We start from the raw sequence: 26,994 nt of genomic DNA on the forward strand, positions 1-26,994 counted from the left end.
TAGAAATAGATTAGGTACTAGATATAGAACAGCTCTAGCAGCTGAAGGCTTTTTTTTTAAATAATCTTCAGTTAAAATTAGATATAATGGCTTATAATTTAATGAAGTCTAAAGCACATTAAGCATACTTGTCTGACAATTTGTTATATCTAGAAAAAATAGTGTGAACCAGTTTTCAACCCTCATTTCAGGTTTTTTTTTTCCAGTGTACGGTATGTTTTGGTGGAAAAAATAAGAAATAGAAGGAATGCAACATTTCTAAAAGTAAGAATTACTAGGTCAAAGGATGTCACCATTTTTAGGGGTTTTTTTACATTATATTGCCAAACTGAATCCAGGCAGGCTGTGTTAAATGTTCACTTCCCTCAGCACATGAGCTTCATGTCCCCATACCCTTGCCAACACTGGGTATTCTTATTTTTAGTCTTCAGCAACCTCATAGGTGAAAATGATATCTTATTATTTTAAGTATCATGTTTATATAATAGTAAAACTAAGTATTTGCTCATAGTTACTGACCTTTCCTTTTTATGAATTGATTATTCATGTCCTTTTACCTATTTTTCTAGTGGGCATTTATTTGCTTTTTAAGCTATCGATTTATAAGAGCTCTTTGTATATTCATGATAGTAACCATTTGTTAAAAATAGCACCCTCTTTAATTTATCTTATTTATTTATTTATTTATTTATTTTTAAGTTTATTGAATACACTGCAAGGGAATGGTGGGCAGGACAGCAAAGGAGAGACTGTCTGCCATTATTTATAGTTTCTGACATAAGAGGTTTTAAATTTTATAAAATCAAACAAATTAATCTTTATTTCTTCCTCAGAATATTTAGAAAATTCTTTCCCACACCCATATTTTACAGAATATTCACTCAAAGTTCTTTCTCATATGGTTACAGTAGACTAATACTGATGTCAGTTAGATGATTTATTTCCACCATCTACAATCTAATACACATTGACTCTAACTCCCTAAAACTTATAATTACAATTCCAACAGTGGTCAACATGAAACACAAGTTTAAAATTAAGTTCTAGACTTTTCTTACTCCAATTTTAGCTGTTTAGACAATTTTTTAAAAACCGGATATTTGAGTTTAGAAAATTCAAAGCTCCCTTTACCCCATCCACACGAAGCAGAGATCTCTTGCTAGTTATCACCCACCTCTCAAAAACCTGTTAGGGATCCTTATGATGGGACAGGACTGAATGAAGCGCCTCCTAACTGGGTCCCATCGTATTTTCTTCTTACCTGTCACCACAATTATCAGCAATCAGTCAGACACATACAACACATGGCAAATAATACATAGTTACTGTAGTTATAAAGACAGAAAAACAGGAAACAAAACAATACTTGAATACAGAAAGAAGTGATGTAAAGTAGCATTTAACCCTGTTTTGGAAATCAAAACAAAATTAAATTAATATATAAGCAGTGATGAAGGTATTCAACTCATCCCCAAAGAATACGAACAACATGTACACCATTTTTCAGAATTCTGGTTCAACAGTACATGCATTCAATAATCACCAATGCCATCTTGTGGCAAAAATTCACCAGGAGCTTTACAAACAGATTAGAAATTATGACATTTTAAAAAATCAGTGAATGTCAAAAAAGCAGCTCTGGCTAAAATTAATTTGGCATAATGTCGGCTTCTGTTTTCTTCCAGGTTTGGTATTCTTTTATCAGTTAAATGGTTAAGAGGATAAAGCAATGGGCACCATTCTTTGCATATGAAATAAGCTGATTAAAATGTTATGGTGACAACCAAATAAAGTAAACATTTAATATCTTGGCACTTCCACTGGGGGAGAGAAAAAAGGAAATTCATCTGCCTTCCCAGGAAGCAAATCAGCTCCATATTAATCCCAATTAAAATTTGCTTTCTTATAATATAGTAGAAAAATATAAAGCATTATTGAACTGGTAAATGGGATAATTTTGTCTCTTTCCAAAGTTTGATAGCTCCCAAAGATAGCTTTAACTGGCAATACAATTAACGTATGTATAGAGTTTAAAGTTTACAAAGAGCTTCCACACATATTACCTCATTTGATCCTCACAACAATCCTATATGGATTCAACAGTCATTTCATTAAGCATCTGTTATGCCTTGAACCCTAGCCTAGGCCATAGGGTAGTGCAAGAAGGAGATGACTCCTACCCTCAACAGCTCTTGGTCTTGTGAGGAAGGCAGATGTCTAAACAAATAATTATATTACAGTGAAGTAACTGTCGTAATAGTAGCCATAAAAACACTTTGAGGAAGATATTATCCTCTTCATTTTATAAGTCAGGAAGCCAAAGGAAAATTAAGTGACTTAATGCCTGACCCAGCATCCAAGCTCAGCCTGCCTGACTTTAAAACCAGCCTTCTATTGACTTTAAAAACAAAAACAAAAACAAAAACCAGCCCTTTATCCACTATACTATACCACACTTACCCTGTCTCAAATTCCTTAGAAAGTGTACAGCTTTTGGGTTTGGCAACTGAAAATACATTTAGATGTTTATCAGCAAGGTCTGGTTTATTTACTATTATACTTGTGCATAGAGACACACAAACAGTGTATAATGAAATCGCATTACTAGTGCATATGTACTTGTTTTTGTGGAGAAGACAGACTCCTTAGCAAGGGAAAGAAGTATTCATTTTTGCAAAAGGGTTATCTTTTAATCGTCCAAGTCTTTTAAATCAGCAATGCCCAAATGTTGGTCTACAGACCACTGCTGGCTAGGATAAAGACTGACCAGCCCAAAACAAAATGAGAAAAAAGTGGACAAGGCAGTGTTTTATTTTGTTTTTTTAAAGGTAAAATGTTCCATTTAAAGGCCTGTCCTTTTTTTCAGGGATTGGGAATTTTGTGTTATTAAATATGCTTTATTTTATGAAATGAAGGTGATAGGAAATGCATAGTTGGTTTTGGTTTTATTATTCTTTCTTGGAAAAAACAGAAAATTTACAAGTCTCTGTGTAGCCCCAAAATACATATATTTTTTAAATTACAAGTTAATGACATCCAAAGTCTGAAGAACCACAGCTTTAAATCAACACAATTTTTGTTGAATAACTCCTAAGTCCAACATTGTAAACCATATTGTCAAAGGATACATAAAATTTATGAAAAACTTCCCCTGACTTCAAGAAGCTTATATTCGAATTAGGGAGACAAGACAGACACATAAAACAGTTAGATAGCAATACAAGACAGAATATAACAAGTGATTAGCTTAAAATTTGACATTTTTATGTATCAAAAGTGTTAAAATGTACATACCCTTTGACCCAGCTATTCCACTTCTAGGAATTTATTCCTAAAGAAACAATCACAGATGCATGGAAAGATGTATGGACAAAGATACTCACTATGATATTATTTATAATGGTAAAAAATTAGAAACACTTTCAATGTCCAACGATAGGGAGATGGCTAAGTAAGTATGCTAAATAAACATACTTAAATATGTTCAAATTCCACATACTAAGAAGCATATACAAGAATATTTATTAACGTGAGAAAACATTCACAATATATTGCAAACAAAAGATGCAAATACAAAATAGTACCAAAGTATGATACCATATTAGCAAAGAAAAAAGTGCTTGTATAGATTCATGAAAAATACAGGAAGCATATACATAAAATTTTAATTGTGGTTATCTTTGGGTGGTTATTATGAGTGAGTTTTGGATTTTTCTCCTTAATGCTGGTCTTTATTTTCCAAGCTTTCCCAATGAGTAGGCATTACTTTTGGACTGGAAGAAAAATAATATCATATTACTCTTTTTTTTAAACTGTGTTAAAAAAAATACTGTAAAGAAACATACCAAAGTGTTAACAGTGGTTATGATTAGGGTTGAAGATTATTTCCTCTTTTATAGTATCCAAAAATTCCATGGTTTATTTTATAATGGAAAAAGATATAGAAATTTAGAATAGCACTAAAGGAATAATATTGAAAATTACTGAACCAAAGTTACAATAAAAAAATCTTTTTGATGTTTTCTCAGAGCTCTATCGAACATCTTTGGCCTGTTTCTCTCTCAGCCACCAACATACATCTGTCATAGGCACAAGCTAATGTTGACTCTACAGAGGTTAGGCCCTGGCTTCAGAACCCACGTTTTCTTCCTTTACCCGAAGACTAGAAACAGAGAGAAACTAGCAACAGAGCAACTATATGCCTTTCTAATTTCATATAGGTACATTCCTGGTCTGAAGTTTTGTTCAATAAAGCATTGATTTTTATATATTCAAACTGCCAATCTTCATTTGTGATTGCTTCTACCCTTCAAAACAAAAAAGCATAATTTCTTCAATATTTATTTTTTTGCTAATGTTTATAATTTTTTTAAAGAAATCTCTATGCCCCACATTGAGCTCGAACTCAGGACCCAGATATCAAGAGTCACATGCTCTACCAACTGAGCCAGCCAGGCACCCCTATTTTTTGCTAACTTTTAATTTTTTTTTCTTTCTATTAAATTTACTTCTTTATAAATATGACATAGGTGTTAACATAGGCTCAGGGGTAGGCTGAGCACACTCCCCTTTCTCCAAAGGCCAGCAAATAACACAGAAGCTATTTAAAAAAAAATCCATAATCAAAAGAAGAAATATTTTTTGCTGGACTAACAGTATGAGGAATCGCTGAAATACAAAAACATGGTCCTATACACCTAGAGTAGAGGGCTACTGCAAGTAGTCAGAACAGCCCCACAGTAAAATAATCCCAGAGGTGGAAAACAGCAGGAAGAACTGAAACAACTTACAGAATTTACAGGTTAGGGGGGTAGCACAGAAGTTACAAAGCAGATCAGCCTCTCCCCCATTTACCTCTTTGGGGTAAACATTGTAGAATAGAGAGAGGTATTCTCAGATGGAAATAGTGGCATCAAACAAGACTGGTGTCACAGGAACAAGGAGTATAAACACTGGATCAGTGTTCTGAGATATTCTGAGATAAGACAGAACCCTGGATGGATACGGACTTCCAGGTAGAAGAGGAGACACTACTACAAAGAAGACTGGCAATGGTACACTCCATCCCATTCCATCTCTACCCACTATCAGCGGAGACCTGCTGCAGTAATAGATGTAACATTTACTGGAAGGCTAACAAGGACTCTCAAACAAAGATAAATGAGTATAAAACCAAGATTCCAACATGAAAAGGAGGCATGAATGTGACAAATAGAACTCACACCCAAAGAGAGTTGACAGGTTAAATAGGGTAAGACCTTAGATCAAGTACAATTAATATCCTCAGAGATATGCAAGATAAAAATATATTTATTTAAAAAAGAAATCAATTGGAGCCCTCAGAAATTAATTTTTGATCACTTAACTAAAACACTTAAGAACTGAAAAGATATAGTTAATGAACAAACTAAACTGGTACAATGAAAGATGGAGCCAATAGATTCACAACAGAGTACAGACGGAAAAAGAAGTAGAAAGTATTTCACAAAGTTAAGATATAAAAGATTTAAGCAATTTCAACCAAAATTTCAATTCCCTTTTTTCCAGAAATGGACAAGCTAATCGTAAACTTCATATGATAATTCAAGAACCCAGAAAACCAAAGCAATCTTGAAAAAGAACTAAATTGGAAGACTCACACTTTCTGACTTCAAAACTTACTACAAAGATACAGTATTCAAACCAGTTTAGTGCTGGCATAAGGATGGACATATAGATCAATGGAATAGAATTTTTTTTAAAGATTTTATTTATTTATTTGACAGAGAGAGACAGAGAGAGAGAGGGAACACAGCAGAGGGAGTGGGAGAGGGAGGAGCAAGCTTCCCGCTGAGCAGGGAGCCCAACATGTGGCTCGATCCCAGGACCCTGGGATCATAACCTGAGCTGAAGGCAGAAGCTTAAACATGTTAACCATGAGCCACTCAGGTGCCCCAATGGAATAGAATTTTTGACAAAGGTGATAAGACTACTCAATGGGGAAGAACAGTCTTTTTAACTGATGGTCCAGATACCTACTCAAACTCTCAATTGTGAGAGTGAAATTAAGACACTTTTTAATGTACAAGGACACAAAAATTTTGTTTCCCTCAGATTTCTGTTGAAAGAATTACTCAAAGATATATACCTGGAGCTAAAAAAACTAATCCAGAAACACTAAACAAGGTATAAGAAAAGGGTAAGGAGAGAAACCAGTAAGGCCTTAAAGTTAAGTGCTGATTGAAAAAAGAACAAAACACGGTTTACTAATTTTCAAAAAACTGCAATCTCAGATGATATTGGCAAGAATAACTGTGAGGGTAAGAAGGGGAATGAGGGAAGGGAAACAGAAGAATGATGAAGTCTTTCCCTTGTTCAGAAGAAAGATATAGAAAGTGATTAATATAGACATTGACAGAAAAATACAAATTTGGGCATTGTACAAAAAATTTAAGAGTACTAGATGGCTTCACTCCAAACACTGAAGGAAGATATATTACTTATCTTATACAAATGCTTTCAGAGAATAGAGAAACTCATGTGTGAGACTAATAGAACTTTGATATCCAAATCTGATAAAGACATTAAAAATAACTACAGGTCAACATCCCTTATAAATGGGCACAAAAATTTGAAACAAAAGGTTACCAAATAAAATCAAAGTTATATAAAAAGGATAATACATCATGATCTAATGAAATTTATTCCAAGAATATAAGACCGATTTAACATTAAAAAATCAGTATAATTCACCACACTAACAGAATAAGGAGGAAAACCATATGATCATATCAATCAATGTAGAAAAAGCATTTGATAAAATTCAACATCCAGCAAACTGGAAAAAAAGAAACTTATGCTCACACAAAAACCTGTACACAAATGTTTGTAGTAGCTTCATCAAGAATAACCAACATCTGGAAACAACCTTTTAATGAATAAGTGGTGTAACTGTGGTATATATATACCATGGCATAATGCTCAGTATTAATGAGCTACTGATCTGTGTAGCTTGGATGGCTCCCAAGGGAATTGTGGTGAATGAAAAAAGTCAATGACAAAAGGTTACATATTGTAGGATTCCATTTACATTACATTCCTGAAGTGACAAAATTTAGAGAAGGAAAACAGATTAGTGGTTGCCAGGGGTTTACCAGGGGAAGTAGCTGTGGCTATAAAAGGATGATTCAAGGGATCATTGCAACAGATCTGTTCTTTATCTTGACTAGGTGGTCACACAAACCTACACAAGTGATAAAATTGCCTAGAACTCAATACAAACATACATACAAATAAATGCATGTAAAACTAATGAAATCAAAGGAAGGTCAGTGGGTGGTATCAATGTTAACTTTCTGGATGTGTTATATATGATAGTAACAAGATGTTACCATTTGGGGAAACTAGATCAAGGGTAAATGGAGCATTCTATATTATTTCTTATAACTACATGTGAGTCTACAATATCTCAAAGTAAAAAGCATAAAAAAATTAAAATATGAAAAAAACTGTGTTGATAGGAGACAGACTACATTCAAAATGATATGTCTGAAACAATTACAAATATTCTAACAAACAGAACTATTCAACATGACCTAAAAATTCTGATTTAGATGACTATGCCACATGATATGGTCCTAATGCTTTATACAATTCAGTGTCATTTCAAAAGAGAAGCAAATTAATACTGTATTCAGAATCACAGTTGTGTAGATTGCTTACTTCATAAGAGCTTCAGGCCAAGTGACTAAGTGGGGCTAAAATCCAGCCTCCATTCTACTCTCCAATGCACCCAAAGGACTACGTTTACCTAAAAGAGGCATTTTTACTTATTTACTTATTTTTAAGATTTTTTTTTTGTAAGTAATCTCTACACCCAATGTGACATTCGAACTCACAACCCCAAGATCAAAAGTCAATCTCCACCGACTAAGCCAGCCAGGCATGCCTAGAAGAGGCATTTTTAAATAATTTGCACAATGGCACACTTCGGGCTAGCAGCGACCTACCCGTTAAGTAAATCACTTTCTTTTGCACTTCAGGAAAATTACTGAGAATCTATTCCTAGCACTTTAAGGTTTTGCCTTTCAAAGCAAGAAGATCTGAAACCATATCTTAGTTCTGTTGTTTTGGTGGAATATAGAGTGTTCTTTAGGAGGTTTTGGTTCTGTCTCAAATCTTTTGAAACAAAGTGGTATATAAATCAATACAAACCAAAATATAAATTAGAGTGCTATACTGTACTGTGTTATGGCTTAATTAGGTAATCATAGCATTTTACACATACATACATATATATACATATATGTTTGTGTGTGGTATAAAAACAACTGCATTCCCTTAATAATAATACTATCCCAAGAACCCATTTAATCCTCACCACAACTCTGAGATAGATAATATTATGACTCCCAATTTATAGATGAGGAAACCAAGAAACGGAGAGATAAAGTAATTTTCCCAAGGTCACTTTGCTAAGCAAATGAAAAATCTGGGATGCAAACCCATACAGTTTAGATCCAAACGCTCTTTAAATTTTTTTTTAAGGATTTTATTTATTTATTTGAGAGAGAGAGAGAGCATGCGCATGAGAGAGGAAAAGTTCAGAAGGAGAAGCAGACACCCCACGGAGCTAGGAGCCTGATGCAGGACTTGATCCCAAGTCTCTGGGATCATGACCTGAGCCAAAGGCAGTCGCTTAACCAACTGAGCCACCCAGCAGGTGCCCTCTTTAAATATTTTTTTTTTTACACATTTTATTTAAGTAATCTCTACACACAATGTGGGGCCCGAACTCATAACCCTGAGATCAAGCGTCGTATGATGGGATATAGGGGCACCTGGCTGGCTCAGTTGGAAGCCATTCTTAACCACTCTATATTAATGCCCTTAGTCATAATTCAATTCAGCACCTGAGAAATGCGTCTAATAGAGGCACTTGATAAATACTTGTTGAATGAATGAATGAACATTAAGGCAACGATTCTCAACTAAAAGTACATTCTCCCAACCTTCCAAAGAATTTGCTCTCCTTTCCCAAGACTTTGGTATTCTCTCCCATTATCCCATCATATTGCCAACTTATTAAAATAAAAACCACAGTAAATCACTTTAATGAATGAAATAACTAGTACTTCCCAACCCTTAGGTTTTTAGGAGTCAAACAGTTATGTATGAAACTGTATGAAACATGTAGTCTGATTCTTTTAAGGGCGTGGGCAGCTATTGACTACTTACTGGCTTACACAAGAATGTATCTTTACAGAGTTACAATATATTGTTTTAAAAAAAATTTTTTTTAAGATTTTATTTATTTATTTGACAGACAGAGATTACAGGTAGGCAGAGAGGCAGGCAGAGAGAGAGGAGGAAGCAGGCTCCCCGCTGAGCAGAGAGCCCGATGTGGGGCTCGATCCCAGGACTCTGAGATCATGACCCGAGCCGAAGGCAGAGGCTTTAACCCACTGAGCCACCCAGGCGCCCCATGTTTTAAAGATTTATTTATTTATTTGAGAAGGAGAGAGAGCAAGCACAGGAGGGACAAAGGGAGAGAGAGAATCTCAAGCAGACTCCCCGCTAGCACAGAGCTGATGTGGGGCTCACTCCCAGGACCCTGAGATCCAGACCGGAGCTAAAACCAAGAGTTGGACCCTTAACAGACTGTGCCACCCAGGCACCTAAGGGGAGTTGCAATATTGAGGCAAAAGCAGCTATATGTTCCCCCAGATATCAGATATGTTATATTGCCTGTCTTTAAACCATTTACTTATTTATCTATTTATTCAAAGCATTCTTTTTTCCTCAGATTTTTTTAAAGTTTTATTTATTTAATCTCTACACCCAATGCGGGGCTTGAACTCTGGGCCTCAAGATCAAGAGTCATACATTCCACCAACTAAGCCAGCCTGGAGCCCCTTTTTATTTAAAACATTCTGTTTTCATATATATCTCTGTTTATATATAAGCCAACACTAAGAGAGGAATAAATGGTTAAATGAATGAAAATCCTGTTTCTTGGGGCACTTGGGTGGCTCAGTGGGTTAAAGCCTCTGCCTTTGGCTCAGGTCAAGATCCCAGGGTCCTGGTATCGAGCCCCACATCCGACTCTCTGCTCAGCAGGGAGCCTGCTTCCCTATCTTTCTCTCTCTCTCTGCCTGCCTCTCTGCCTACTTGTGATCTCTGTCAAATAAATAAATAAAATCTTAAAAAAAAAAAAAAAAAGAAAATCCTGGTTCTTGCCATCTCTGTTGCTCACCACTTCTGTTGTTTATTAAAACATGTTCATTTTCCTCTGCTGCACCTTCATTATTCTGTTTTCTTTCACAGTAGTCTCTTGTCTCTTCTGACTTTACTCCTCTGACATTTATAGCAAAATGTGTGCCTATCATAGACTTCTATAAAAGTGAAGTAATCACAGCACATTGAGAGACATCTTCAAATCTTAAGAGGCTCTTTGTCATTTGGTTTATGTTATTAGTTATTCAACTAAACAAAAGCCTTGTTGGTTGAGGAGTTTTGTCTTTGGGGAAGGGGGGTAGGCACAGGAGGAATTGTACTAGGCTCAAACTGTTCCAAAATCTAGATGAGATATTGAAACCAGTGTTCATAAATGACTGAATGTTAAGCCATAGTGTCCTTCCTTAGGATTCATAAAAACCAAATAGGCTAAAAATTTTACAGATTAAAAGTTAATAAAAAAGAATAATTCATAAACTTTATTAGATTAAAATATTAAATATAACAAAAAAATCTTGGGAACACTTCTGATTTCAAACAGCACCACCACATTCTTAACGTTAATGAACGCTGCCAAGACTTTGAAATACATTTTTTAAAGATTTTACTTATTTATTTGATAGAGAGAGACACAGTGAGAGAGGGAACACAAGCAGGGGGAGTGGGAGAGGGAGAAGCAGGCTTCCCACTGAACAAGGAGCCCGATGCGGGGCTCGATCTCAAGACCCTACAATCATGACCCAAGCCGAAGGCAGACGCCCAATGATTGAGCCACCTAAGAGCCCCTAAAATACATTTTTTAAAAAGATTTTATTTATTCACTTGACAGAGGTCACAAGTAGGCAGAGAGGCAGGCAGAGAGAGAGGAGGAAGCAGGCTCCCCGCTGAGCAGAGAGCCCAATGTGGGGCTCGATCCCAGGACCCTGAGATTATGACCTGAGCCAAAGACAGAGGCTTTAACCCACTGAGCCACCCAGGCGCCCCCTGAAATACATTTTTAAATAAAAACTTCACCCTTTTGGATCAGCTTAATCTTTTGATAGAAAAAAGTAACTACAGTATGTATATTAGGTGGTCTCTAAAGCTCTAAAAATTCTACAATTCTCAATGGAATCAGAAATGCTCCAAGAATCTCAGAAAGTACCTAGAGCAATAGTTCTTGAGGTGCTGGACTTGCTGGCTCGCTGCAAACTTATTACAAACAATAAAAATAAAAACAAAACCAAAAAGCATATTACCAGGTCCATCCAGGTAGGTCTGGCATATTAATTTTGGTGGGGAATCAGGTACTATTGAGACTAATAAAAATTATTGGCTCTCTTCCCCAAAAATGCATATATATACTCACAATTTTACATCTGATAGAACTCCCTGAAGACCAGCCACAGACTCCAGGTTAAACTGTAAACCCAGGGTAAAAAGTAAAAAAAAATTCAGCCCCAGAATGTTATAAATGTTTTTTCTAAAGGGTGGTCAAATGGAAGAAGAAATAGATTTACTCTATACTCCAGAAGAAGACACAACTGGAGAAAGTCATAGAACTTGCAGGTGAATTAAAAGCAAGTCTTTGTAATAATTAGAGTCAACAAATAATCTGACAGCTTTCTCCACAACACAATGGGCAGCCCATTAATCTAAGAGGTCAAAATAAGTAGACCTCTTTAAAATAGAGATTTAGGGGCACCTGGCTGGTTTCAGTTCCTAGAACATGCAACTCTCGATCTTGGGGTGTGAGTTGAAGTTCCATGTTGTACACAGAGTTTGCTTTTTTAAAAACCCAATACAGTAAAATAAAGATTTTTTTAAAAGTTTAGAGCTATTGTGGGAAGGATTCCCACATTGGATAGAAGACAGGGTAAAATAATTTTTAAGGTCTTTTTCAATGTTAACATTTTATGGTTCTAAAAAGTTCTAGAAAAGGGGAAAAAAGAAAAAAATAAAAAGTTTATTTTAAAACTTTTTTTTTTTACTGCTTAAAGGTGTTTTCTGTGTTTAAGATTTTAAAAAAAGGGGGGGGGCACCTGGGTGGCTCAGTGGGTTAAGCCGCTGCCTTTAGCTCAGGTCATGATCTCGGGGTCCTGGGATCGAGCCCTGCATCAGGCTCTCTGCTCTGCAGGTAGCCTGCTTCTCCCTCTCCCACTCCCCCTGCTTGTGTTCCCTCTCTTGCTGTGTGTGTCTCTGTCAAATAAATAAAAATCTTTTTTTTTTAATTGAACTGCATGTCAACTAACTAGAATGTAAATTAAATAATTAATTAAAAAATAAAAATGATGAATATGACATACATCCTACAACCCTAGAAAATAATCAGTTTCTTTATGTATAGTAATAACCCACTTAGGAGTCAGAGTATATGACTTGGTCTTTTCCTGTTTCTGGATTTCCTGCACTCTAATGAGTACCCAGGACCCAGAGAATGATCTCTCTTCCCAAAAATTATCCTTGAGGGAGAACAAGAAAGACTAGGCATTGGGTGAGTGTAAACATAAGAGACTAAATATGAAAAACAGATTTGTTTTTAATCAACACACTGTGACAATTATGAACTAAAATTTTGCAACCTACCTCCTTTAAGGACCACCAAAGATAGGTAGCTCTTTAGAAACACTGAATCCTCCCTATTTCTGCAAGTGAAACTGAGGAACCAAGCAGATAGAAATTTGCAAATTCTATAGTTAAATAAGTCTATCCAGAAATGTCATTTATCACTTTGCTACTGATTCTGTTCCCTGATTAAAATTAGAAAAGTGAAAACACAACCGCTCTCTATGAACTCACTTTCCCTTCTCTTGGGCTACCATTTTCTATTGGCAAATGCAGTGTGTTCAAAGAAAATACCCAGACTTGACCAAAGGCAATAAAAGATGTGTTGAACCAAATCTGGCAAAAAGCAACAAAATATTCACCAAATAACAAAATTTTAATGTCTTCTATCTAATTTAAAACTGTGTTTAGGGTCACCTGGGAGGCTCTACCCTTGATTTGGGCTCCAGTCATGACCTCAGGGTTCTGACATCAAGCCCCATGTTGGGCTCCATGCTAAGAGTAGAGCCTGCTTTGGATTCTCCCTTTCCTGATCCCTCTGCCCCTCCCTGCTCGCACTTGCTCTCTCTCTTCCTCTCTCTCTCTCTCTCTCTCTCTCTCGAGCACGCGCGCGCGGGCGCAAATAAATAAATATGTGTTTTTTAAACCTGTTAAAGAGTTTAGGGCACCTGGGTGGCTCAGTTTGTTAAGCAACTGCCTTCAGCTCAGGTCATGATCCCAGAATCCTGGGATGGAATCCCACATCAGGCTCCCACCTCCATGGGGAGTCTGCTTCTCCCTTTGACCTCCCTTCTCATGCGATCGCGCTCTCTCTCTCTCTCTCTCTCTCTCTCTCTCGTAAATAAATAAAATCTTTAAAAAAAAACCTGTTAAAAGTTTAACATTTAAAATGAAGCTATTTTGGGATGCCTGGAAGGCTCAGTCGTTAAGCATCTGCCTTTGGATCAGGTCATGAACCCAGGGTCCTGGGATGGAGCCCTATCCCACTCCCCCTGCTTGTGTTCTTTCTCTCACTGTGTCTCTGTCAAATAAATAAATAAAATCTTTTTTAAAAATAAAAATATAGGGGCGCCTGGGTGGCTCAGTGGGTTAAGCCTCTGCCTTCAACTCAGGTCATGATCCCAGGGTCCTGGGATCGAGCCCCACATCGGGCTCTCTGCTCAGTGGGGAGCCTGCTTCCTCCTCTCTCTCTGCTGCTTCTCTGCCTACTTGTAATCTCTGTCTGTCAAATAAATAAATAAAATCTTAAAAATAAAATAAAATAAAAATAAAAATAAATAAATAAATAAAATAAAGCTATTTTGAAACACTGGTAACAATCCTATTATGTAACAAGCAGAGAGCCAATAAGAAAAACTTCAGTGCAAAAGTAAAAAATATAGATATGAATACTGCCAAAGTAGACATGACTGCCAGTAAGATACCTGCCTGAAGCATTATATTAAAAAATAACAGCTATTCTAAAAAACAAAATAAAATGTTATTTTTTACTCAGAAATGAAAATTTCAAAAGATACCATTTTTTTAAAAAAAGATACCATTTCACAAGAACATTTGCATTGTAGCATTTTTTCCATAAATGCACAGTGAAGTTTCATACTTAAAATTGAGTATAAAAATTTTTGATGTAGCTTTAAAAAGTTATTTTTTCTTCCTAAATGGTTTTCTCAATGTTTAGTTTGGTATATGCATGCGTATTTAAAGTTCAATATGTTACCTCTTTCTAAAGTATCCAGTTTGGAATGCACATTAGAAATTCCATATTCCTGGGACACCTCGTGGCTTAGTCGGTTATGTGGTTGACTCTTGGCTTGGGCTCAGGTCATGATTTCCGTGGGGAGTCTGTTTGAGATTCTCTCTCCTTCTCCCTCTGCCTCTACCCCTGCTCTCTCTCACTTGAAAATAAATAAATCTTTTTTAAAAATTCCATATTCTTGCATGAGGTTTTTGTGTTTGTATGTGTTTTAAGGAATTGGTCTTATGTGACATCAAGATGTTGGCATTTTTTTATCAATTACACATCTGATGCAAATTAACTGAGCTGACAATTTGTTGATGAAACTATATGGCAGGACCTACTGTGGGTAAAAAGGCAAATAAGAATAAGCTCCAAGTTCCAATCAACTCCAAAGACTATTTGTCTCATTTTTTGCTAGTCATCATACTTCTAATTTCCCTATCTAGCAGACAACTCAGTGCTAGTATCTTAGATAAAGCTTAGAGTAAATTCACCTCTACAGTGCAGCGAATACAAAAAGGAGGAGCATGAGATCAGGTTGAATTCTAATGCAGCAGGAAGCCACTGAAGGATTCTGATCTGGGAAGCACATCCTAAATAACCAGTTGTGCTTGAGGAAGATTAACTTATTTCAGCATATAGGTTAGAATAGGAGAAGACGACGAGAAATGACAAAACCAGTATTAGCATAGTCCAGTTTAAGGCAGTAAAGGCCTGAATTACATTAGTAACACATAGAACTGGGGAGGACAGGCAGCAGAGAACACACTATGGGGTTACGAGCATGGACTTGGCTCGGTCCCTTGCTAGCTAATGGTCTTAGACAAGACTTTCAACTCTGGGCCTTAGCTTCCTTCTCTGTGAAAAGAGAATAACAACAGTACTTACTCCTTACTGGGTTATGTTTATAAAAGTTCCTAGCTAATAATATTATTATGGGGATAAAACATAAAGACCCACAGACAAGCTGGTTGGGAAAGTTGAGTAAAATAAAGGAATAAACAGAAGCACAGGTTTTTAGTTTTGTAACTTGAAGAAAACATTAAAAACAGACATTAAATGGGCAAGCTGTCAATATTTATCACTAGGCACTGCAGCAGTGTTTTCATATGTTGAAGACCAGTAACATTGTAAATATCTATTTCATGGACGGTAAACTATTGTGCATCCATATAACACAATACTTTCAGCCATGAAGAAGAATCAGATCAATCTCAATATGGTAATACAGAACTATCCCCAAAATATATTTTTAGTTAAAAAAAAAAGGGCAGGTGCAGAAAGAATACTTTATGTTGTACTCTAATTACTTAAAAATAAAGATAACATATATCTATATGCATATATATGCAAACTCTATTTCTGGAAAGATACACTAGAAACACCAACAGATGATACCTCTTGGGAGAGTCTAGAGAAGTAGGGATCTAGGGCAGAAGGGAGATTTTGTCTCCTTTGTATACTACTTGATTTTACCATATTTATGTAGTATTATTTAGTTTATGGAAAAAATATGAGGGGATAGGGTGGGATGAGTTCAATAACAGGTGGATGAGTTAAATAACAATTTACATATTTAGCTGAGCATAACTTTTATGTGTTCTATAAGCTTGCCCAGTATAAACTGGTAACAGTCTAATGATCTAAGGGTTCAAAACCACTAAAAACGTCTTTCAAAAAGGCCTTAAAAATAGTTCAGGGAGGAAAAAAACGAAGTGAACCTTAAAAAGTAGAGAGGCTATTAAAAATTAGGCTGCATTTCAAAATTCTAAATTTATATGTCAATTTGAGATATGAAACCTAGTATTTTTTCCCACATTATAAATAGTTAATAGGTCCCTAGACCACCCCACAAAAGCTTACTATACCAACAATGATAACTATAGTACTGTAATAATAATATTACAGAGCCCACAGTTTTAGAGCCTTGGACAAGGTGACCTCTCCCTCCTTCTTGACATACTCTCTTCTCCTGGCTTCTGTGAAATCAAGCAGTCCTGGTTTTCCTCTTATTTTACTGACCTTCTTTGCCTGTTTGTCCTTTCCTTCTCACCTTCAAGTTATAGTTTTTTGCCCTTATTTCTCTTTAATCCTCCTTGGTGATCTCATCCAGTCCAGAGGCTTTTAAATATCATCTGTATGCTAATAATTCCGAAATTTATATTTTGAACCTCTACCTCTCCCTTGAGTTTGATTGATGTATGAAGATTGCCTACCCTGTATCCTCCACTTGGAGGTCAAATAGGCATCATGCTTAATATAGTCAAAACAGAACCCCCACAATCCTGCTCCTTCCAGTACGTTCCATCTCATTTAGTGACACCATCATCCACCTAGTTACTCAAGACAAAAATGTGTGAGTCTCCTTGATTCCTCTCTCTCCTTCATAACTCACTGTAAAGCCTATTAATGCTACTTTGAAAATACATCACATATTCAATCACTTCTCACCATCTATACCACTGTACCCTAGTCCAAGCTGCCATCACCCTTCGAGGAGACTACTTCAAGTCTTCTAAACAGCTTTTATGCTTCACTTTTTACCAATTCCCAAACTCCATTCTCCATCCAGCAGCTAGAGAGCTTTTAAAAATGTAAATCACTGGGGCACCTGGGTGGCTCAGTTGGTTTAGCATCGCACTCTTGATTTCAGCTCGGGTCATGATCTCAGGGTCATGAGATGAGCCCCATGTTGGCCTCCGCACTCAATGGGAAGTCTGCTTGAGATTCTTTCCCTCTGCCCCTCCCCCCACTTGTGCACACGCACTTGCTCTCTCTCAAATAAATAAATCTTTTTAAGGAAAGTAAATCACTCAGGCACCTGGGTGGCTCAGTGGGTTAAGCCTCCGCCTTCGGCTCCAGTCATGATCTCAGGGTCCTGGGATCGAGCCCCGAGTCGGGCTCTCTGCTGGGTGGGGAGCCTGCTTCCCCCCCTCTCTGCCTGCCTCTCTGCCTACTTGTGATTTCTGTCTGTCAAATAAATAAAATCTTTAAGAAAAAAAAAAAAGAAAGTAAATCACTGACTCATTTTGCTTAGCCTAATACTCTCCAGCTCCATCCATGTTGTTGCAAATGCCAAGATCTCATGCCTTTTTTATGGCTGAGTAACATTCCAGTGTATGTGTGTATAAGTGTGCACGCGTGCGCGCGCACACACACACACACACACATATTCTTTATCCATTCCTCAGTTGATGGACAGGGAGCTGTTAAGTCAGTCAGAGAAAGACAAATACCATATAACTTCACTCATATGTGGAATTTTTTTAAAAATTCTATTTATTTATTTGACAGACAGAGATCACAAGTAGGCAGAGGCAGGCAGAGAGGGGGGGGAAGCAGGCTCCGAGCAGAGAGCCCAATGTGGGGCTCGATCCCAGGACCCCAGGATCATGACCTGAGCTAAAGGCAGAGGCTTTAACCCACTGAGCCACCCAGATGCCCCTCATAGGTGGAATTTAAGAAACAAAACAAATGAGCAAAGGGGAAAAAAAGAAAGAGAAAGGCAAACCAAGAACAGACTCTTAACTATAGAGAACAAACTGATGGTTACCAGAGGGAAGTGGGTGGGAGGATGGGTGAAATAGGGGTTGGGGATTAAGGAAGGCACTTGTTAGGAGGACTGGCTGATGTATGAAGTGTTGAATCACCTGAAACTAATACTATACTGTCTGTTAACTAACTGGAATTTAAATAGAAACATCTTAAAAATGTATGTTAATCATATCACTCCCCTGCTTAAAACTGTCCAATAGCTCCCCTTCACCTTAAGAATAAAGAAAGGTCACAAATTCAATTTTAGATATGCTGAACTTGAGGGGTATAAGGCATGTAAGTGGACGCATGAAGAAAGCAAGTACATGTCCCTCAAGAAAGATTTGAGCAGAAGTTACAAAGTGGCCCTACTTACTAGCATATGGATAGAAACTGAAAAACAAGGATTTGGAAGAGAATACTTGAAATTTAAGTGGAAATAAAGAAGGTGGAGGTATAGGATCAAGACATGAGAACTCACATTAAGGCCTGGTAGATAAAGAAGAGTTGACAAAGAAGACTAAGTATGAGAGGCCAGAGTCATAAAAAGAAAATCAGACCTAATACCTGAGAAGCTGAGGGAAAAGAATGTTTTAAAATGAAGAGAGAGGGGCGCCTGGGTGGCTCAGTGGGTTAAAGCCTCTGCCTTCGGCTCAGGTCATGATCTCAGAGTCCTGGGATCAAGCCCCACATGGGGCTCTCTGCTCAGCAAGGGGCCTGCTTCCTCCTCTCTCTCTGCCTGTGTCTCTGCCTGCTTGTGATCTCTATCTATCAAATAAATAAATAAAATCTTTTTAAAATAAATAAATAAATAAGATGAAGAGAAGGGCACCTGGGTGGCTCAGCCAGTTAAGGGGCCAACCCTTGGTTTTGGCTCAGGTTATGATCTCAGGGTCATGGGATCAAGCCCCATGTAGGGCTCCCTGCTCATCAGGGAGTCTGCTCTCCCTCTCTCGCTCCCTCTCCCTTTGCCCCTCCCCCTGCTCACATGCTTGCTCTAAAATAAATAAATAAATCTTAAAAAAAATAGAATAAAATGAAGAGAGAGTAAGACGGAGGCTGAAAAGCATCCATTTCATTTGACAACACATATGTCGTTTGTGACATTAACAAAACCAACTTCAAAGATGTGATGGGGAGGTATGGTGATGAAGACAGCAACTCTAGTCGATGCTTTCACAAACTTGGCTATGAAGGGAAAAGGAGAGATTAGAAGAGACGAAACTGAAAGCTCAAATGCTAGAGGTATGATTTGATGGAGAGAAAAAGTTTGAAGACACAGGACAGAGAAGTGATAATGTAAATTTTCTGAATAAGCAGGAGGGGACAGAATAAAGGCACAGATGGAAGAATGCTACAACTATTTCTGATAATATTCAACATAAAAGTGTACTTGGAAAAAGAGAATATTTAGAAAAGCCATACAAAAATTGTATGTGCTAGGGGTGCCTAGGTGGCTTAGTCGGTTAAGCATCTGCCTTCAGCTCAGGTCATGATCCCAGGGTTCTGGGATCAAGCCCCGCATTGCGCTCCCTGCTCAGCGGGGAATCCACTTCTCACTCTCCTTCTGCCCTGCCCCCAACTTGTGTGCAGGCACACTCTCTCTCTAATAAATAAATAAAATCTTTTTAAAAAATTGTATGTGCTAAATTCCTTAGTAAAAAAAAAAAAAGTATTTTAGACTACGTAATGTAAAATAGCTCTCGTGCATGAATAACCACAGATGTTGATAATTATTCATTCAATAATTTTTTTTTACTAAAAGCTGGACAGTGTTCTAAGTTTCTGTAGAATATGATAAGGAATAAGACATTATTTTTGTCTTTAAGGAACCCACACTTAGTAAGCAGATAAGTTGAGAAACAATTGCAATTCCGCATACTTAAGTACCATGATCCTTTGTATATATATACAAAGGAAGGTGGCGGCACACAGAAGAGGCACAAGAGCATAGGCTTTGAAGTCCAACAGACTCCTGAATCTGTACTCTGACATTTATTAGCTATATAACTTTGCACAAGTTATGTAGTTTCTCACTTAGCCTCAGTTCCCCGTCAGAAAAGAGGATGTACTTACCTCACAAGGTTATGAGGAGAAATAAGTTGATGGCTGTAAAACACCTTGAGCAGGTGTTTTACAGATACACTGTGACTACTCTGTACAAGTAACCTATTTGCACTAAAAAAGAGAATTTTAAGAAGCTGTATAAAGTCTACTTGAGTGTGTCTTAGAAGACAAAGAGGAGAATGGAACTCTGTGAAGAAGAAATGGTGTGCACGGAATAATGACAGTGCGAGACTGCAGTAAGTTACAAGTCTTTTCTTTTTAATCTCTCTCCCCACCCTATTCTGAGAATTTAAGTTACTAACTACAAGTACTTCTATATAGCTGAAATATAAAATGAAAGACATTGATGGTGAAGTTGGAGAGGTTAAAAAGGGACAAACAGGGGCACCTGGGTGGCTCAGTGGGTTAAGCCTCTGCCTTCGGCTCGGGTCACGGTCTCAGGGTCCTGGGATCGAGCCCCGCGTCGGGCTCTCTGCTCAGCAGGGAGCCTGCTTCCCTTCCTCTCTCTCTCTGCCTGCCTCTCTGCCTACTTGTGATCTCTGTCTGTCAAATAAATAAATCTTTAAAAAAAAAAAAAGGAACAAACAGAAGAATTAGGGTAAAGAGGAGAAATCTGTGACCAACTGGATAAGGAATGAGCAAAAGGGAAGAATCTACTGTGATTCTCAGGTTTCTAGCTTGAATCACTAAATTGATGAGCTAGCCATGAAATTAGTTAGGATAAGGAGCAAAAAGGAAGAACAGGTTTGGCAGGAAAGGTGATGAAATTATTTTTGGACATGATGAATTTCAGACACTCTTCAGTAACTTGGGTGGTAATGTCTAGTAGCCATTACCAAACAGACCAGGAGTCTGTCTGGGTTGGAAAAAGATTTAGGCATTGTTGGGAGATTAGTATATCACCCAGGGAAAATCTAAGAGTAGGAAGGGAAAACAAATAAACAAGCATATATTCTCAGATACTAATATTAAGGGGCAGATAAAGGCAAACTAATGAGAAGTTCAAGAGCTAAAGGATAACTAAGAGCTTTTCAGGAATAGAGACTTTGTCTAATTTTATGTATTCTTAGGCTCTATAGGCTCTACACCTAGTATTATACTTAGTACAGGAGGTAGTCAAAGTATAAATCTAGAAAAGTTGAGCAGGATGAAGACTACAAGAAATCTAAGTAGATTCAGCAATTAGAAGTTATTACCTTAACAAGAGCACTTGAGTGGAACAAAGAAGGCAGAAGTGAGACTGCAATAGATTGAAGAGAAAAAAAATTACATAAGAGTCGATTATTTCTGAAAGCTTGGCTGTAAATGAGAGAAACAAAACAGGGCACATCAGTTAGAAGAAAATCTAAAAGGTTATTCATATAATAAATTGAGGAGGAATAGATTCTTCCTGATAAAATAAGAGAAAATATAAATGAGTGTTTATTAGTAAAACATTTTAAAACACAACAGTTTTGAATAGAATCCTAGTTGTTGCTAGTCATACATAATTATTTATATAGTATTAAATAAAACATAATTCATTGATAAAGAACTAAAAGGAAGGCAAAATATCAAAATGTTGATCTCTTGGTCTTTAAGTGGAATTAGTATGGATGATTTTCAAGTTCTCACTCAATATTTTCCAAATTTTAATAATGAGCTTGTATTCCTTGTACAGTGGCCATGATAGGAAGTGGAAGACAGTAAACTGTACTATCTTAAATTAATGATATTTCAAAGGCAGAAAAGATTTAAGAGATTCTAACTCAAAGAAGACATACCACAGAAGAGATGAAATATAAGCAGACTGGAAGCAGGAAAGAAATGGAAGGAAAAAATAAAGCCAACACAGAAATGAAATCTTCATTGCACATAGCATAAAGGAGTACAAACACTGCTGAAAACATAGTAATGGACATGGACAACAGGACTGAGAAAAGCAAGCAAGATACAAATGAACTCTGAAAACCATAAAACATTGTTGAAAGAATTAAAGAAGATCATCTCCAAAGGCAAGGGAAACAGGCAAAAATGAACTATTGGGATTTCATCAAGATAAAAAGCTTTTACACAGCAAAAGAAACAGTCAACAAAACCGACAGAATGGGAGAAGATATCTGCAAATGATATATATCAGATAAAGGTCTAGTATCCAAAATCTAGAAAGAACTTACCAAACTCAATATCCAAAGAACAAATAATCCAATCAAGAAATGCACAAGACATGAACACACATTTTTGCAAAGAAGGCATCCAACTGGCCAAAAGACACATGAAAAAGAGCTCAACATCACTTGGCATCAGAGAAATACAAATCAAAACTACAATGAGATAATACCTCACACCAGTCAGAATGGCTAAAAATTTTTTTTTAGATTTTTATTTATTTTTTTATTTGACAGAAAGAGAGAGCTCACAACTAGGCAGAGAGGCAGGCCGGGGTGTGGGGGAAGAAGGCTCCCTGCTGAGCAGAGAGCCCAATGTGGGGCTCGATCCCAGAATCCTGAGCTCATGACCTGAGCCGAAGGCAGAGGCTTAACCCATCGAGCCACCCAGGCACCCGTGAATGGCTAAAATTTAACAAGTCAGGAAATGACAGATGTTGGTGGCAAGGATGCAAAGGGGAAACCTCTTACACTGTTGGTGGGAATGCAAGCTGGTGCAGCCACTCTGTCAAACAGTAAGGAGGTTCCTCAGAAAGTTGAAAATAGAGCTACCCTACAACCCAACAGTTGCACTACTGGGTATTTACCCCAAAGATATAAATGTAGTGATCCGAAGGGGCACCTGCAATCCAGTGTTTATAGCAGCAATGTCCACAATGTCAAACTATGGAAAGAGAGCAGAGGTCCGTCGACAGATGAATGGATAAAGAAGAGGTGGTGAATATATAATGGAACATTATGCAGCCATCAAAAAATAAAATCGTGCCATTTGTAATGATGTGGATGGAACTAAAGGGTATTATGCTAAGTGAAATGAGTCAATCAGAGGAAGAGAATTATCATATGATCTAATATGTGGAATTTAAGAAAGAAGGCAGAGGCTCATAGGGGAAGAAAGGGAAAAAAAAGGAAACAAGATGAAACCAGAGAGGGAAACAAACCATAAGAGACTCTTAATCTTAGATTAAACTGAGGGTTGCTGGAGGGGAGAAGGGTGAGGGGTTGGGATAACTGGGTGATGGACATGGGGAGGGAGGGTATGTGTTGTGATGAGCACTGAGTGTTATATAAGACCGATGAATCACAGCCCTGTACCCCTAAAGCAAATACTATATTACATGTTAATTAATTGGATTTAAATTACAAAACTTAAAAAAATTTTATGAAGAATTAAGGAAGATCTAAATAAATGAAAAACATCCCATGTTCAGGGATTGGAAGACTTAACATTATTAAGATTATAATACTCCCCAAACTGATGTACAGATTCAACACAAATCCTTACGAGAATCTATGAGTTCATACAAATTGACAGGCTGGTTCTCAAATTATATGGAATTGCAAGGGACCTAGAATAGCCAAAACAATCTTGGAAAAGAATAAAGTAGGAGGACTCACACTTTCTGATTTCAAAACTTGCTGCAAATAACAGTATGAGAGGCAGTGTGGTACTGGCACATGAATAGACACACAGATGAACAGAAGAGAATCGAGAATCCAGAAGTAAACCTGAATATTTATGGTCAACTGATTTTTGGCAAGAATGTCAAGACTATTCCATGGAGAAAGAACAGTCTTTCCAACAAATGGAGCTAGAAAAATAGGACAGTCACTTGAGATAACCCTTACCTCACACCAAACATTAAAACTTACTCAAAAAGAATCAAAGGCATAAATGTAAAAAATACAGGGATAAGTTTTTATGACCTTGGATTTGGAAAGACTTTTAGAGATGATAAACTGGACTTCACCAAAATTTAAAGCTTGTATGCTTCAAACAAAACAATTAAGAAAGTAAAAGACAACACAGAACATGAAAAATACTTACAAATCATGTATCTTGCAAGGAACTTGTAACTAGGATATGTAAAGAGCTCTTAAATTCAATAGTAAAAGACAACTCAATTAAAAATAGGGCAGGGGGGGCACCTGGGTGGCTCAGTGGGTTAGGCTTCTGCCTTCAGCTCAGGTCATGATCTCAGGGATCAAGCCCCGCATCGGGCCTCTCTGCTTGGCGGGGAACCTGCTTCTCTCTCTCTCTGCCTGCCTCTCTGCCTACTTGTGATATTTCTCTCTCTGTCAAATAAATAAATAAAATCATAAAAAAAATAAAATGGGGCAGGGGCCCCTGGCTAGCTCAATCAGTAGAGCATGCAATTTTTGGTCTTGTGGTCATGAGTTTGATTCCCACACTGGATGGAGAGTATACTTTTAAAGATTTTATTTATTTATTTGACAGACAGAGATCACAAGTAGGCAGAGAGAGTGGGGGGAAGCAGGCTCCCAACTGGGCAAAGAGCCCAACTCGGGGCTTGATCCCAGGACCCTGGGATCAGGACCTGAGCCAAAGGCAGAGCCTTTAGCCCACTGAGCCACCCAGGCGCCCCGAGAGTTTACTTTTTAAAATATTAATTAATTAATTAATTAATTAAATGGGGCAAAGTAGCTAAAAGACATTTCTCCAAAGAAGACATACAATTAGTCAACAAGCACATGAAAAGAAGCTCAATGTCAATTATACCTCAAAAAAGTTGGAAGAGAAACAAAGAAAGCAAGAAAGAAATAAAGAAAAAATGCTTGACATCTTAAGTCATCAGGGAAATGCAAATCAAGAACCATAATGAGATGCCACTTCATACACACTAGGATGGCTGGCATTAAAAAGTCAGATTGATAATAACAAATGTTGGAGAGAGCATGATGAAATTGGAACCCTTACACACTTATGGTAGGAATGTAAAATTCCAGCCAATTTAGAAAAATTTGACAGTTCCTAAAATGAATATACATAGAGCACAGAGTTAGCATATAACCTAACAATTTCACTCCTAGGTATATACCCCAAAGAAATGAAAACCTATGTTCACATAGAAACCTTTATTCAATTTATAGCAGCATTATTCTTAATAGCCAAAAAGTAGCAACAGTCTAAATGTTCAATGGATAAATGGTTAAACAAAATGTTGTTTATCCGTACCACCAGAATATTATTCAGTCATAAAAAGGAATGAAGTATTGATATCCACCACTTTAACATGTGTAAACTTTGAAAACATTACGCAAAGTAACAAAAGGCAGTCACAAAAGACCATATACCACACAATCCCATTCATATAAGAAAGTCCATAATAGGGAAATCTACAGAGACAAAAGGTAAATTAGTGGTTACTTAGAGGTGAAATGGGTCTGGGATGGGGAAACAAAATGGAGGATAAGGGAATAGTAGCTAAAAGATATGGGGTTGCTTCCTGAGGTGACGAAAATGTTCTAAAACTGACTGCGGTAATAACTGGATATATCTGATTATACTACAAACCACTGATTGTTAAATGGTGAATTTAAATGGTGAACTGCATGGCATTTGAATTATATCTCAAGCTATTCAAAACATAAATGGAAATATTAAGAAAAAAGTTTAAAAGATTAACTACTCTTGTACTAAAGAAAATAAATTAAAAATGGAATTGCAAGATATTAAGAAAAAAAATGCAACTGGAAGCCTATAACTTAACCTATAGAACACAACTAAAGCAGTATTCAGAAGAAATCTTTTTTTATATTCTTTTTAAAGATTTTTTATTTATTTGAGAGAGAATGAGAGAGTGAGAGAGCATGAGCAGGGGACTCTGGGATAACGACCCAAACAGAAGGCAGATGTTAACTAACTGAGCCACCCAAATGCCCCTAGAAGAAATCTTATAATTTAAACACTTAGAAAGAATAAAAAGAACATTAAGCATCCAACATGAGAAGACAGAAAAACAATCACAAAATAAATCTAAGAAAAGCTAAATAAATCATTAAAACAATGAAAGAAAAAATAATAAATAAGAAAGCAGAGAAAACAGTAAAACCAATTTTTAAAAAATCTAACAGCTGGTTCAAAAATCCAAAAACCAAGGAAAATAACCCAGGAAATTTTTGTTTTGTTTTGTTTTTAAGATTTTATTTATTTATTTGACAGAGAGAGACACAGCAAGAAAGGGAACACAAGCAGGGGGAGGGGGAACACAAGCAGGGGGAGGGAGAAGCAGGCTTCCTGCCAAGCAGGGAGCCTGATGTGGGGCTCCATCCAAGGACCCTGGGATCATGACCTGAGTCAAAGGCAGACACTTAATGACTGAGCCACCCAGGTCCCCCCAGGGAATGTTTTTAATCATTAAAGAATATCTTGCTCAACTGCACACAAAATAATTTTGAAAACTTGGATGAAACGGATTATTTTCTAAGATGATGTAAGTTATCAAAGCTTCCCCCCAAAATATACATTGTAAGCAAATTATCATAAAAGTAGACATAATGGTCAAAGAGATCCTCTTCCCTCAAACACTCAAAGTCAAAAGATTTCACAGGCAATTTAATCAAACCTTCAACTTCAATGCCATTTAGCCAGAGACAGAAAGAAAACAAACAAAAACAAAGAGAATTTTGAAATAATTTTTATGAAAGTGGCATAACTGAACAAAGATAAAACATAAAAAACTACAAAGCAATTTAGCTTATGAGGAGCAGTACAAAATTTCTAAATAAAGTTTAGCAAATAGAACCCAGCAGCACATTTAAAATAATAATACACGGTGACCAAGCAAGCTGATTCAGGAATGCAAGGATGGTGTAGTAAATCTATTGTACAATTCATCACAATAGTAGATCAAAAGATTAAAATTACATAATTTCCAAAGAAGCTGAAACAGCTTTTGACAAACTTTACTTCCATATTTTTTTTTTTTTTAAGATTTCTTTATTTCA

At 36.9% G+C, this 26,994-nt stretch overlaps 1 protein-coding gene across 3 annotated transcripts in view; it reads right to left on the reverse strand.

Annotated features, from left to right (window-relative positions):
- Window positions 1–26,994, reverse strand: part of KLHDC10 (kelch domain containing 10) — a 58,678-nt gene that overhangs the window by 25,696 nt on the left and 5,988 nt on the right. The window contains exons 1-2 of one of the 3 annotated variants that reach the window (XM_032869257.1): window positions 2,461–2,533; window positions 1,175–1,261 (exon numbers count right to left, since the gene is read on the reverse strand). The exons of 1 other annotated variant lie outside the window; for it this stretch is intronic. In XM_032869257.1, coding sequence (XP_032725148.1) covers window positions 1,175–1,261; window positions 2,461–2,518 — 145 coding nt within the window. In that variant the 5' untranslated portion in view covers window positions 2,519–2,533. Of the gene's footprint in view, window positions 1–1,174; window positions 1,262–2,460; window positions 2,534–26,994 lie in introns of those variants that run through there. One more of the 3 variants, XM_032869253.1, reaches the window with a different exon arrangement.

This window comes from Lontra canadensis, unplaced genomic scaffold (genome assembly GCF_010015895.1).
Source record: "Lontra canadensis isolate GAN:19392208 unplaced genomic scaffold, GSC_riverotter_1.0 scaffold2, whole genome shotgun sequence".
NCBI classification, from domain to species: domain Eukaryota; kingdom Metazoa; phylum Chordata; class Mammalia; order Carnivora; family Mustelidae; genus Lontra; species Lontra canadensis.